The following is a 15,231-nucleotide window of genomic DNA, read 5'->3' on the forward strand; positions in this document are numbered from 1 at the left end:
GTAAGGGAACCAAAGGGCAGATTTCATTGAGGTTCCTCAGCAATGATGTCTTGATTAGTGATAATCCTTGAGCACCGGTGCCCAGTGGGCCAGGTGGAGCCCATAACCTGTCTTAGCTTCAGGTTGGGTTTTATGTCCTGGCCTTTCTTCAGTTCCACTGTAAATGTCTCTGCATACCCTTGCTTGACTATTTTGAAGTGAAGAGATTTCCAGAAGAGTCACAATTGTGAAGTGTTCAAGATATTCTAGGCACATCTGGTACTTCTCGAGAATATGTGGTAGAGTTGAAACTCCCCTAATGTGCTGTGGTTTCTTAACATGTCTTTAAAAGTCACAGTTGGGAAAGAAACAATGTCAGGAGCCTCACAAAAGACAAACTCTTCCAAAATCATAAGAATCAAATGAGCTCTCTAAAGGGTAAAAGTTGGGAGTCTTTAATTGAACAGTTTTAGTCCTCAGTAAAATGAATTGTTTCTCGTCAAACTCTCCATATCCCACTTTTTAGTCTCTATAGAAACAAACACTCCTAAAAGGCTATAGATTGTGTTTTTCGTAATACCATATTAGTAGTTGTATTTGCATCTGTTAAGCACGCAGAGTTTGACTTGCTGCAGAAGTATAAATGCAGGTACACTCCATATGCACTAATAAAAAGAAAATAACAATAACTTACGAGTTTTAGATGTTCTTTTGTTCTCCATTGTTTAGAAAATGGTCTCTTATGTTTAAACAGTCTGTACTTTGTTCTTCTCTAGCAATATATATTTGGGGAAAGATACTCTAATTCTTGGCATTCTTAAAATCTCTAGTCTAAAGAAGAAATTATATAAAGCTGTATATAAAATGTGTGCACATCAATGACAGCTTAATAGTAATTTCTTAATATCCCTACAAGCAATCAGACCAAACCAGTAATTGTCTTCTGAAGATTTACATTCTGTTTCCTGTCTCCTACCAAGGAATGGATGTATCTGTATCTGTAGGGCATCCTCTGGTTCTGGGCATATGTCTTCTTCTCTGCCTTTGGTTTCGTCTTAATTTGTGTCATGAATTTGGATTTATGGGAAACTGCCCACCCCTGTTAGTGTATTAGTACCTCCATGCTTGGCTGTGTGGTTTTATGGAAAACAATTTCTACAAATTTAACTACCTGTTCTACCTCAGGACTTTTTGTGTTCAGTTATGGAAGAACAAATAAAATCATTATTTGAAACCTAGCATATCATCCTGCTTTCTTAAAAAAGAGAGTAATTTTTTTTACATTTAAGAGTAACAGAAACAACTTTCTTCCATCAGCGTTTGGTTTTACGTTGTCATTATGATGTTTTTAACCTCATTGTTGCAACCAGAGAACAATGCAAAGTAAATTTTAGAACAGTCCCTAGAAAATGACAGTGTATGCATCTTTCAAGGAACTGTAGAAAACAATGCAACAGATCTTCCTCTCTACTTTAGTAGAAATATGCATTAAATTATTTTAAAAATGAAATGTTGATCACAATATAGATATAAGTCAAAAATCTTTGATCATGAAAATCACTGATACTTTGTACTATAAAATCATCCTTTCTTCCAGTGATAAAACAAAAATTATTGCTTCCTCTCCTAGGAACGGATTACAGTAGTTTTGAATTTAAATCCACTTACATGTGCATTGTTGCTACTTTAACATTGAACTCTGTATCCTAACAGGAGGTGACAAATCTCAAGGATGCAAACCAGCTGTTGATTCAACAGAAATTAGAACTGCAGGGTAAAATAGATAGTATGAATTCAGTTCTGGAACAGGAAAAAAAAACTCAACAAACTGTCAAAGATCAGCTGAAAAAGAGAGAAGAGGAGTTGAAGAAAGAATGTGCTGAAATTGAAGCCAAACTGGTTAGTATGTTAAAGAATAACACTGTTGTTTTGTAAACATGCCTTTGGATTCTTCCAGGGACAGAAATGAAGTAATGGGTTGACTTCCATTTCACATTGCATTAATTTTTAAATGATGAGATCAAAAATCTTTGAGGCATTTAATGGTGTAGGAAAATTCAGTGAGATGACACCCTTGTCTAGTAGAGTTTGTTGAATAAAAGTAGTGATTGCATTACACTACGTTTCTTTGCCCCAATAAAATGTAGGGAATAGGGAAAAAATGCTTGGAAGCTTGTTTTTAATTCTTCCACTATTTTTGTAGCACACAGAGAAAAAAGACAAAGAAGAAGAAAAACGGAAACATGAGGAAAAGGAGACCAAGCTCACCATGCAGGTCACAGCCCTGAATGAAAACCTGGCTACCATGAAGAAGGAGTGGCAAAGCAGTCAGAGGCGAGTGAGCGAGCTGGAGAAACAGACAGATGATTTACGTGGGGACATTGCTGTCTTGGAAGCAACAGTGCAGAATAATCAGGATGAGAGAAGAGCATTGCTGGAGAGGTGAGCTGTGGTCATCACGATGTGGCAGCATAGTTTGAGAAATGAATAGCCTCACACTGAAAACTTGTTTCATGTGATTCAGGATTCTCTGTGTATGCTTTATTAAACCCACGTTTGTTCCTTGGCTAGGAGTGCAATTTCCATAGTGCAATCTTCTGTCATCCCTACCAAAGTACAGCAAGGGGTGTTGGAATCAAACTGTACTCTTTGTGGGCTTTGACAGGGTGATTGTTCTGTAGAAAATAAGGCAGGTTATCAGGGTTTTACTTATCACCAAAGCCGCAGCTCTGTGCTTGTGCTTAAAGATTTGTGCCCATCTATAAAAGCCTTCTAAATCCATGGAGCTCCTTTTAATTTTCAAGTATGTAGATCGTGGTTTCTCATCTGATCTGTTGTGTGAACCTTGTGAGGCATGGCAGAACTTCTCTTACCAAGTTACCATTATCCATCACTCTGAGACTCCTATGCCTTGATTCAATTAGAATAGATGCACTAATCATCCAGAAGCCTGGAAGAGACTCCTTAATGCCTTCAGTAACACAGAATTTGTGTGGGAACTTCTAGGTGTGCCTACTACTCGATGTTAGGAGACTGAATGTTTGGTTGGATTAGATAGACTAAGGTTCACAAAGGAGCCATTCTCTTCCTCTAAAAACCCACACTCTTATTTTCTCCTGTTCTGCTATTGTCTCTACAATGTATTTAAGTCTTCAGTAAGCAGAGCACTGTTTCTTCAGGCAACGGGAGGCATGGAAGGTATTGGGAGTTACCTGAATGCAGTAATTACCAGGGTAATCCTGTGAGACAGAAAACTTTTTTTGTCCTTATTTCCTGACATGTTTGGTGAAGGCAGTGTGGAAAACTTTCATCAGTACTGTCAAGCTTGTTTATTTGTTTTTTGAGCAGAAACCTTGGGAAAGGATGGGATCAATTCAAGTGAGATCCTCTTTCTTTGACAGTCACTTGCTGTACTGTACTGAGCTCATCCAGTAGCTGCTTACAGCTTGGCAGAAAAACACCCTTTGAAATTTGGCCTTCAACAGTTAACTGAATTTCTTTCAGTTCATGGGAGGTGACCTTGCTAAAGGAAGAAGGTTTCTTTTCTGCTCTTTGGTTTGACCTGATCTGCAGCAGCTTTTTTATGAGAGTGTCCTGTTGCACAGGCATATGTATCGGGGTTTGCTGTTCATGGTCTTGATTCAACATTGTCCCTTTTTGGTTTTGGCAATAACTCCACCTATCAATAAGCTGCAGATACTTAGGAGCAGTGACAGATAAACTGATTGTTACAACAGAATGTTTTTCTAGTCAAGGCATCCAAGTACTTTTCACAGTAAGGATTTTTTTGGCTGGATTTTATGGGAGTAGCTTCCCAGACATGCCAACCTGCCAAAAGAAGGCAGTGTACATTGCCTTATATGCTTTCAGCTGACTATTTGTTATTTTTTCTCAGGTGTATAAAAAGTGAGGGAGAAATTGAAAAGCTTCAAGCCAAACTTGTGGAAATGAAGAAAAAGCTGGACAACACAACTGCGGCAATGCAAGAACTTGGCCGAGAAAACCAGTCATTACAGGTATAATTTAATTATTAACTGTTAAGCCTGTTGAGTCTCTTTTTGGGAACTTAATGAGAATTAGAAATTTGTGTCAGATTGGTGGTGGGTTACGTTTCTAGAGTGAATTAAGATGTTATGTTTCTAGGGTGTGAGTGCCATACTTCAATCTGTGGGTTCTTAAATCTGCTTATAGTTTTGAAACTTGGAATGTTTTCTCTCTGAACAAATATAAAGTCTGAGTATCATGACAGAATCGGTGCTTTTATAGTGCAATGAGTATTATGTGCTGTGGAAATAGCGGATATTAGTGGAAATGAGACATGCTTTTAAAGTAAAAATGTTGCTTTTTTACATCTTCTGTATAGATCAAACACACTCAAGCTCTCAACAGGAAGTGGGCAGAAGACAATGAGGTACAGAATTGTATGGCCTGTGGAAAAGGCTTTTCAGTGACAGTAAGAAGGGTAGGTATGTTTTACTGTGTGTCTGTGAGGATTTTCTATTGTTTTCAAACTTTTGGGTGGGATGCAAACTTCAGAAAATAGTGCTGTGATGCTCAGTTCATCTCAGAATACAGTTACTGTTTGCAGTGCCTTAATGTATTAAAAATAAACGCTGTGGAGCTTACTTTATTTGGAATTCTTTTTCCATTTCAACAGCATCAGTTTATAAAATGTATTAAAATACTTTAATCCTCTGAGCAAGCAAGCAAAATTACACTCTTGTAAGGGTATTTACAGAAAACATATTTATAACCAGTCTGATCTAGATTTATGGGTATAAAAGGAGTGTAAATTGTTTGAAACTAGGTATTTGTGAAAACATGAGGTATCACCATCATCTAGTGCTTTGTGACTATATATTTCTAAACATTACCTAGACATGGAATGGAAGAAATAGCTGGATGTGTTTTACATCTGTAGTCAGACCTTCTTTGTAAAAACAGCTGTGGTCAGCTAAGATGTTAGCATCCCTCAACTGGCAGGGTCTGCCCTTGATCCAGAGATTATTATCACTCCAACAAGTGACTGGGCGATGAAGTAGGTGAGGGATGTTTGTGAGGTTCATTTTGCAGGTCTTCCTGACTGGTCTTAGGTGACTCCCCCTGGCCCACGTTAATTCTGTGATGTTCTTTGGGTCGCCTTTGAACAAAGGTTGCTGGGTCCTTTGATTCAAGGATACTTTTCAGTGTGAAAACCAGTAGCTACATGTAAGAAGAACATATTTTATATTACTGGAACAAGTTCAAGAGGACAAATTCAAGTGGAGAATGATCCTCAACCAGTGAATTTCTGAAGCTGGTGTATTCTCCTGGCTCTGTGAAGCACTGCTGAATATTTTACTCCTGTACCCTTTGAAAATTCATACTCATTTTTGAGACATGAGAGTTGTCTTGATGTGATTGATGCCCTGTCATTGATGTTCAGCATGTATGTTTCTTCTCTTTCACAGCATCACTGTAGACAGTGTGGAAATATCTTCTGTGCCGAGTGCTCAGCAAAGAATGCCTTAACTCCTTCTTCTAAGAAGCCTGTCCGAGTTTGTGATACTTGCTTTAATGACTTGCAAGGATAACTGGCTATCGTGAGTGACAAAGAAATGTTACACTAAAATTTACTATTTCTGTTGATGCACTTCATTCAGCACTCAGACTACTATTCAGTTTGGACAATGATTGTAACACTTGGCAAAATTTAGTATATTTTAAAATGTTTATTGATACCAAGCAAAATTATTGTATTTTTTGGTGAGACATGGGCTCAGATCATCCATAGGTTATTGCCATTTATCATGTAAAAAGAGCTTTTATGTCTAGATTAGAAATACCCAGTTATTTGTAAATAAAGTTTAAACAGAGGAGTAACAATGTATTTTTTTATCTTATTTTTCTGTTCAAGAGAAACAGCGTTTATGTGATATTGAAGTTTATTCTTGTTTCCTTCAAAGAAAAAGGAAGATGCAAAGCCTTGTGAGGATTTTGTGTATCAAATGTTGCTGTAAAAGCATAACTGTTGCATTTGATTGCATAATATCTGATGTTCTTTATAGCCTCTTGTGATTTTGTTTTCTTTCTCTCTCTGGTTCTTGCATTTTTCTCTCTAAAATTTGAGCTCCGCAGTGAGCATAATGTCTGAACTCAACTTCACTCAGTTTTATTTGCCCACTTGTACTATCACCACCCAAGTCCTTATCCAAATACAGCACTTGGGTACTGGAGCACCTTTACGTATACTGTATTACGTAGTTGGTGAGTGAATGTGTCTGTCTTGCTGAGAAGAGAGTATGTGTGAACAAATGATGAGACCAAGTTCATCTGGCATTGTAGCAATATTATATGATACATTACAGTATTCCCATATTGATTGATTTCACTTTTGTGTATTTGGTTGATGAATTTTAATGTTTCAAAACCCCTTATATGTGTTTTAAAAAGCAAACAAACAGTACTAGGTAGTAGCCTGTAGCACATCTCTGCTCCTGCCCATACCCCAAAAACACTGAGAGATACCCACAGTTCTTAGGGACATCCAGACCTTCCAAGCCAGGTATCCCACTAAGAAAAAGTCTTTTTTGAGACTACTACAGTTTATCTGACCCTTTATTCTGTTCCTTCCCTCAGCTTTTGGTGGAAAAAGCTGAACTCCTACTACACCTAACAAACATCACGTTTCCATTACTTGATTTGACCCCCATTGCTGGGGGCTCTGAAGTGCTATCTTAGTTATGTCTACTTAGAATGAATCTCCTGCTACTGGCTTAGTTATAGGCCAAACAGCTCTAACTAAGAGGCCAATATCTATGTCTTTACATATTTATGCATATTTATGTACTTACAAGAGGTTTCTTGTGCAGTTCCTGTAGTCTCCAAACTTCTTTTTTTGTTGTGATTTTGTTTGCATCTCTGTTTTTGCCTGCCTGTCTCTAACTTTTCTTGCCTTTGTATCTGGTATTTCAAAACCCTTAAGGTTAATTCTTCCAAGCAGGGGTTATGCCTTCCAGTATTTAGGGACTCTTTGTCTTAAATATCCTAATAAATTCCCCACACCCCAAGTACTTCAGTGTCATACCAAATTTTGCCAGCTGTTCAGAGAAAAGGGTTGTGTTCTGAATTCCTCTACTTCTTGCCTGAAGTAGGGAATGAAATTCTGTCACAATGATGGAAAAACTTAGCTATCATCAGGAAGGTTTTTTTGCTTTTATTTATTGACAGCTCTGTATGTGAATGAAGAACAATTTCCTTTATGAAAAATGTCTTGTCCTGATTAACTGTCAAGTGGAGAAACTTCTTAATCCCTCTACTCCAGAAGCAGCGGTCTATATGTTTTGTATCCCCTCTTAACTTACCTGTCTAGTTCTATGTTTGAAGCTTCAAGGAGTTTTCTTAAAATTAAATTCTTGTTTCCCAAAAGTCAACTGAATGATGTAAATGGTTTTCCTCACTGTAAAAGAGTTTGGAATACAACTGTGGTTTATGTGAAATACTGACCTGCTTTTTTGATTTGAATTGAGAATTGCTTGCTTAAAAAAAAAAAAGCTGCAACAATTCCATATGAACGAGCCTCTGGACTCCCTGTTTCTCCTCATCAGTGTAACTGTTCAGCATAAGAATCTTTTGAATAGAAAATACGAACAGAATCTCTGCCTCTGGGAAATTTTGTTTTCTATTTGTTAATGTATTGAGAGAAGCCAAAAAGTTTGCTTTAGGGTCTTTTTTTGTCTGACACAAGACTGTAGAAATGTGGGAAAATTAAAGATGTGACAATTGTACTCCAGCCTAGATGCATTCTGCCTTGATGTGTAAAGCACAGAGCCCTGTGCTGTTCTTGGGGTGAAGGACAACCACATGGAACAGGAGGGATCTTGAGAGGGAAGAGAGAAAATTCCCAAAACTGTACAAGGTCAAAACACGAGGCAGAGGAAGATGGAAGACTTTCAGGGGGAGCTGCGAAAATTGTTAAAAGACTCACTTGTGTTTAGGCATTTTGCTTTTGAACGGGACCATGTGAAAGCTCAGGAAAGACTTCTGCAGTGGTAGAAGCTCTAGTAGGGTTGTTCTTAATTCAGCCATTTGGGATCCCCTTGTGTAAAGACTGCTGAAGTGGTGCGGTTGGTCGACTGCAGATCATACCTTGGCCTGGAGCTCTTCAGCTTCAAGGGCAAAACCAGCTCAATTTTCAAAATTGCTTTTTGCTGACCAGCTTATATGACCACTTTTCAAGGGGATGAAAGTGTTTTTGAAGCATGCCTTTGTAGAAAGAGGGATTGTTAAAATCTGGAGGAACAGGGGTGGCGTGTAATTTTTATGCCTGAGTTTTGAGCCTGAAGCAATAGGTCAGGATTTCTACAGCTTTTCACTGGAGTAAATTTTTGACTCCATGGCTGAATATTTGCTCCTTTTTTTATGCTTATAATTTTTAGTGCTGGTCTGTATTTGTTGACAGGTTGATGGTATACTGGACCCTGTAATGATTGGCTTCAGTGCCAGGTTGGAAGTTGTGCTCAAGCTCGGTAAAATGTCCCATAATAAGGGAAACTGGAAGGTGAAAAGCTTCATGTTTATGAATCCGACTGCAGTCTCTAACTGTTTTGATGGGCATGTTTCTGTAGAAATGTGGGCTTTTTGTTGCAGTGCTTCAAAATCTACATAATAGGATAACCTAGTAAAAAGCCTGATGACTTTCACCATGCTAAGTTAAAGGATTCCAGACAAAATAGTGTAATATACTGGTTTTTCAGATCGCAGACACAGGAACAGAAGGCAAAACTAATAAAATGGCAGAACAGACTAGAGTCTTAGAATTGGAGGATGCATGGTGATGTGTTTTCACAGCCTCTAGTAAGAGGCACTTTGATTCACTGAGGAGTGGCCATTATAGAGGAAGAGGTAAAAATAATGGTAAACCCAGCACTTAAGCCAGTAGGTGAGAGGCATCCACAAGCTGCCTTTGATGCCTTGTCATTACTATGGCTTCAGAAATGGGACAGTCAAATACGGGCTTTATTCTTGAAACTCTCTCCTCTTAAGGACACTCCATCCACATTCAGAATTTCTGGGAGAGCAGAATGTGAGAAACGATCTGCTACAAGGGCAGAGACAAGCTGCAAAAGCTATCGTGAAAGTGGTCTTGCTAAGGGGTGGGGAGAAGTTCCTTGGGACACCACCTTTTCTTCCAGTCAAAGACCCACAGTCCCTTGCATTTTTTGCCTCCAAAATGCCAAATTCTACAGTTCCGCTCTGGCCTCATGTCAGCAGCACATCATACTTCTGTCCTGCAGCCCCTCTAGAGGCAGGTAGGGTTGCAGAGGTCAGTGGCAGCCTTTTGATCTTAGCTGGCTGTGCTTCACCTTTACTTATTTCTTCTCCCCATGCATTCCCTACAGTAATCTTCCCCCTTCTGCAAAGGTTGAATGAAGAGGATAAAATTAATGAGTCACAGTAGGAAAAGTTGCTGTCTGGAGACAAAAGGAATTTTCTGCTGGAGTTTCCAACAGAGGCAAGAAGTTTAGAGGGATCTCATTTTTCAGCTGGCTTCACTCTTTGGCAAAAGAGTCTTAGGGTGTAGTGTACTGTGTGGGTTTTTTCCTCTGTTTTTTGAAGGTGTCAAGTAACCAAGTTGCTATGGAGTGTGGAGCACTAGTTCCACAAAAACAATAAATTACTACTTTTGTTGGCTTTGGGACTTTTAGGATTATTTGTGAATCCTCACTGGAAAAGCTTTCTCAGTGAAGCAAGAAGGGATTTGGGGGCAGAAGCATGAAGTAACCTTTCTGTGTTTGTATTACATGAGCAAGAACAATTGAGCCTCTCATGCTAGATGTAAGAGAAATGACATTCCTAAAGAACGGACCTGGAAAACTCAGGTAGTTTTCTGGATTGTTAAGTGTCAGTTAATCACAAAGTGGGAACAAATCCTTGTTGCAAAACTTAAAAACTTTGTGGTCAATGCTCAGTGATGGACAGTAAGTTCAGTGATGGAGCTGAAGTTCAACAGAATATAAATTATGCCAAGAAGAATAATATCATTGGCTTGAGTATGTTGAACTAATAAATTCAACTCCTACAAGTATCACCTCTCCTGCTTTCATATTCTTGGAGGACTAGGAAACAGTACTGTTACTTGCACTGTGCACTTTTTTAGTGTCTAACTAATAGAATCTACAATAAGTTTAATGGCATAATTTACATTTCATCTATTAACTGTAGTCATTGGACAGAAGGTTTATCAAATGTATTTTTCACTGTATACATTTAGCCCCTTGCTATGTAAGAAGAATTACACTCACAATTCCTTTAACCAAAACCACAGTCATCATCTGAGAACACACGTAACAACAAAAGCCGTGTTAGTCACACACATGTTGTCTTTGTAGAACTTAAGAATATAAAATGAGAAAAATGTATTTTAGGTATTTTAAAGGATCTTGCCAGTTATCCAGTTCTTAGATTTTGAAGTCTTGACCTCTGCATTCCTTCTAGGATAACTTTAAAATTATTGTCCAACCACAGCCTCTCCAAAAACACTAAATGATGTAGTTTTTAAAAACAGCTATAACTGGATAATAAAGTCCTGGCATGGAAACTCAGTTTTGGAGGTATTTCTTCTGTTTGTTTTTTTAAGGGACACTGAATAAAGAGGTTTGCGTGTTTACAGAGAACATTAGATACCACTAAAATTCACAATAATGGAGAGTATAGGTACTGGGTAATGTAATAAACTCTGCTTATTGACTGTAGCTCTCCACATACTGTGCACTCACTGTACAGCAGATAGAGAAGTATCTGCATGTTTGAAGATTACTGGATCCCTGCTAACCCTTTGGATCAATGTAACAATGAAAGCAGAAGCTTGGTAGGCATGTTTTCCAATTTTCTCTCCCCCTATGGGCTAAACAAAACACTAAAAATGAATTAATCTGTATTTCCTGCCTTTTTTGGGTAAGGAGGGCTGGGAAAGAATGTTCATTGTTATATGTGAACAGGCTAGTGCTGGCAGGTCCAGGCTACTGCTGTTGGCTTTATGGCAAAGTCCTCTATTGTATCATGCTGAAGCTTGATTCCTGGCACAAAAGGGATGTTTTAAAGAATGTCCTGCTGGGTTAGCAAATACAAGAACTTTTTTATAGTAATACGTCCAAAATGCTGCTTGTCGAGGAATTGTCACTTTTGTAAGAAAAGAAAAAAGTCACCAAAAAAATCATAAAACCTTCCCATTTGATGCCATTGCATAAGATTTCGTTTAAGCTACCTCTTAGTGTGAAATTCAAACATTAGGTAAGTTTAACAAGGTTTTCTCACTGTCGTAGATATAGTGAATAAAGTTATAATGAATGCCAAAATTGCAAAAGTTGACCACCAAAAAGGAAGAAAAAAAAGGTATGGTGTTTTGGGTTTTGGCTTTTTTGTTGTTGTTGTTGTTGGGTTTTTTAGGGTTTTAGGTTTTTTTTTAATGTGGATTTGAAAGTACCCAACCATTTCAAGTTACTGTAAGCTCTCTCAGATGCTTTTAACTTCTCTGGTTTCAACCTTGCAAACTCTAGATGCTGGATGGAAATAAATCATAACCACAAGCTTTCATATTTATGGTCTACTGGGTAAAAACAATTTTGTATGCAGCTTTGTCATTTGGATATAGTCCTCAGTCACCAAATGTACCATTAATTTGGTTGTGTTTTTTTCTCCAGTACTCGAGATGTGAACATGAATGGTATGCTGTAATGGATGCGTGTCACAAATTACATGGTCTCATTTGCATATTTTCTGAATTTTAATGATCAGTTTATTATTGCAGATGTGAATATTGTTCATACAGCTTAATTTCTGTATAATTGTATAAAATATAAATGAAAAAGATTATAAGTTTTTATCTGGTATTTAGAAATAATGTATAATAGACTTAGGTTGCGGTTTTACTTACAGAGTACTGTACTTTTAAACTGGATCATATCATCTTGATAGTATAGGTGGATTTTTTGCATGAGTGTGTGTTTTGGTTTTGTTTCTTTTTAATTGAAGTTTCATTATCTTAAGTTCTATGTTCAATGTTTGTGTTTACTGCTTGTGACCATGTAGTTGTGCCTTACATTGTGTAAGAATTTAGTCCAGTACGCACTGTAATTCTTAAAATCTGTGATTTGGAAGGTGGCTGTGGATTTGGATGAGAAGGTGACACCATGCATCGACCGGTTCTGTATAAACTATAATGAAATGTTACTGAAATGTCATTTTTGTTTTCTAACCTGGTCAAGGAATGATTAATAACAATAAAAAAAATTAGACCTTTCTAATAGACCAGTTATATCATTCAAAACTATTTTGCCCCATTTCAGGCAGCAAAGCTACTTTGAAGTGGGGGTTTTTATAGTTTTACAAATGAACTGTTGGTAAGCCACACATCTGAGAAAGAGATAAGCACTCCAGTTGCTTACACTTAGGGGGAGCTGAAACAAAGGCATTCTCATTCCTGAGGACACAGTGATAATGAGTGTTTTTCAAATCTTTTTTTTTTCACAGTTTATATTCAGAGTAGTCTTTCCATTCCCAATAGCTGCACAGGGTTGCTGCGTATCCCACATTCAATTACAGTCCTTCTGTCCCTGGCTATGTTCAAGCATCACATTCAGTGCAGTTGGACAATTGGCATAACTGGAAGACTCAAAAGTGGAACTTGTTCTATTTTTTAGACTAATGAAGGTCTCACTTGTGAAATGGCAAGCTCTTTCAGGTGGAACTGTGTTCCAGAGAGAAGCCAGATGATTAATCAGAGAGCGATCAGTCCTGTGACAGAGACACTATTGAATTGTGGGGGCATTAACAAAAACCTGTGTTTGGCTATTGAAGCAGATCTTACTTGGGGCTCTGTGTAAAAGCGGAGAAAGGTGGAGAGAATTCTCTGAATGACAATTTTAGTTGGGAAGTCAATTTCTCCTGCTTGTGGTGTCTATTGCTTGAGACCACAAAAGAGCCTGTTGAGCCTGTGTCTCTGTGTAGACAGCCTGTGTGTGAATACCATCCTCCTTGGAGATGTGCTGGCCTCCAGGAATTACGGAATCTCTGGCACTGTTTGTTTGGTAAAGAGCAGACCTGGCTTAAGGTTGTTTTGGTAAAAATATATGAAGTGAAATACCCACTCCTTTCTGCCAGCACACAAAGCACAGAGCTCAGTCTGTCAGGTGTGACTCCTCTGGGCTTGAACTATCTTTCTGTCCTGTAAGCAGTGGTTTAAAGATACTGTGAGGTTCTGGTGAGCACTCGATGTGATGCAGCATGCAGCTGAGCTTGCGGCTGGGAAGATGGAGCACAGCTGTGTCAGCCAAGTTGCAGCTAAGTGTTTGCAGCTTGTGTGGTGCCCCTGTGCACATTGGCTGTCTGCATGCTGTTCTGCTCTCTTGGGTTACACATTCACCACCTGGCATGAAGCCTATTCCTTTCCCAGGAAGCCTACCCATCATAGGCACAGGGGAAAAGCAGGAATGTGTGTATCACAGTGACCTAGGCTGCATCTGGAGAGCAGTGAACTAGGTAAGTGCATACATATAGATATGTATGGACACAAGCTCAATATTAATGCAAAAACCATCTTGTGATATTATCGTTTAGTAGGCAGAGGTGCATAACTATCAGGAATTATGACTACACAACTTTGATGGAATTCATTAATACAGTTTGAATGATGGAATAAACCTAGACTTTTCTGGTGAATGAGTTCTTACTCAGGGTTTTTTTTCCCTGTCACACACTAGGAAATGACAAGCAGTATTAGAGCTTCCCTGGATGGAAACGGCCTTCCGTAAGTGAAGCAAAGGAGCATGTGGGAGCCATACATTTGTTTCATGGCTCATTCTCTCCCTTCAATTTATTCCTCTGTGGCATGGTCCAAACTGCTCGCTTTTGTCTAGTGAAGTCAAAATTCTGTTAGCTTCAGAAACTTAAAGCATTTTGGAAGAAGTAACTATGTTATCACCACAGCAGTCTTCCACTGGCTCTGTTGGTGCAGTGCTGACGTTATTAAATTTCAGAAGATTCAACTGAGAAGCAGAAAGCAGTACTTTTCTTGTTTTCATGTTGTGTTGTGTATTTGGAGATTGCCATTTCTATCTGTGACATCCATGCTTTCTGTAACAAGAAAAAATATTTGTAAATCAAGACAACCTAAGAAAGTTCCATTAATTCAGATATATAAACACCCAGATCCTTTATTTTTATTTAGCCTTTCTTCAGCCACTTGCTTGTAATTGCTGAAGCAAACATGAATTATCTGGAATGGAGGCTCTGCCAATTGCTCACGCCACTATATGCTGCTGGAATCTGTGTCTGGGGCCAGGGATTTCCAGTTAGCCTTTTCTTTTCAGTTGCAAGTTAGGATTTTAATGCTTTGTTTGCTTGTAATGGTGAAGTTTGTTGCAGGCTATTTCACTCATTTTTGTGTAATGTTTATTAGTTTAATGCTGTTCCTCTGATTAAGACAACCCTAGTGCTATCAGTGTCACAGGTGCTCTCCTACTCCAAGATCTTCCATGTGCTGCCATCTGAATTTCAGCTTCTATCGTCATGCTGACAACATTCAGCTCTATATTTTTGTCATCCAGGTGCAAGGACAGAGGGTAATGCTGGAGAGATAATTTAAAATACATAACTTCCTTCTCTTGGTGCTAGTCCAGATCGTCTGGTCACAGAAGCTGAATTGTCTCTGAATTGCTATGATTAGACATTGGACTAAAACCTTTAAAGGTCCCTTCCAACCCAAATTATTCTATGATTCTGTGAAATTGAGAAGATGGTAGCCTTGATGTGAAGGCAGCTTTGGAAAAGAAAGGTCATATTTCAATACCAGGAGAAGGCAACAACTTCTTGAGTAGATTCCTGTTTCAAGTACCAGCCAGTGACTTAGAAATGGAAAGAATTCACTCATTGCTTTTCCTGGAAAAAGTATATTGCCATTTACTTTTAAGAATTAGTTTTTGAGGTAATCAAATTTTTGTGCATTAGGTATTAGAGAGTGAAATTCAACTTGCATGAGAAAGCAAAATCCTGTGACGTGCTGCCAGACTTTCAGATGTTATATACAGTGCTGTTACTAGAAATGTGAGACGGTGTGAAAACGAGGGGTAAATTTATATAACAGTAGAATTAAGCGTACCATCTGTTCCATCTGAAATTGCCAGATGCATGTTGTGCTAGATGAGCATGAGATAGTTTTCTGATCTGAGTACTATTGCATGTGAGTGGGGAGGGGCAGGGTTTGGTATTGACTTC

General features: G+C 38.4%; 2 protein-coding genes across 4 annotated transcripts in view; one reads left to right on the plus strand and one right to left on the minus strand.

Moving 5' to 3' along the window:
* The window catches only part of EEA1 (early endosome antigen 1), a 77,961-nt gene extending 65,702 nt beyond the window's left edge, over nucleotides 1-12,259 (plus strand). For all 3 annotated transcript variants that reach the window (XM_071552095.1, XM_071552096.1, XM_071552098.1), the window contains 5 exons: nucleotides 1,693-1,878; nucleotides 2,183-2,421; nucleotides 3,875-3,995; nucleotides 4,343-4,441; nucleotides 5,430-12,259. In XM_071552095.1, the coding sequence (XP_071408196.1) occupies nucleotides 1,693-1,878; nucleotides 2,183-2,421; nucleotides 3,875-3,995; nucleotides 4,343-4,441; nucleotides 5,430-5,552 (768 nt within the window). In that variant the 3' untranslated portion in view covers nucleotides 5,553-12,259. The remainder of the gene's footprint in view (nucleotides 1-1,692; nucleotides 1,879-2,182; nucleotides 2,422-3,874; nucleotides 3,996-4,342; nucleotides 4,442-5,429) is intronic.
* Nucleotides 12,260-13,983: 1,724 nt separating this feature from the next.
* Nucleotides 13,984-15,231, minus strand: part of PLEKHG7 (pleckstrin homology and RhoGEF domain containing G7) — a 31,638-nt gene continuing 30,390 nt past the window's right edge. Inside the window, exon 16 of the mRNA XM_071549937.1 lies at nucleotides 13,984-14,091. Coding sequence (XP_071406038.1) covers nucleotides 13,984-14,091 — 108 coding nt within the window. The remainder of the gene's footprint in view (nucleotides 14,092-15,231) is intronic.

Source organism: Pithys albifrons, chromosome 3 (assembly GCF_047495875.1).
Source record: "Pithys albifrons albifrons isolate INPA30051 chromosome 3, PitAlb_v1, whole genome shotgun sequence".
In the NCBI taxonomy this organism is placed as follows: Eukaryota; Metazoa; Chordata; class Aves; order Passeriformes; family Thamnophilidae; genus Pithys; species Pithys albifrons.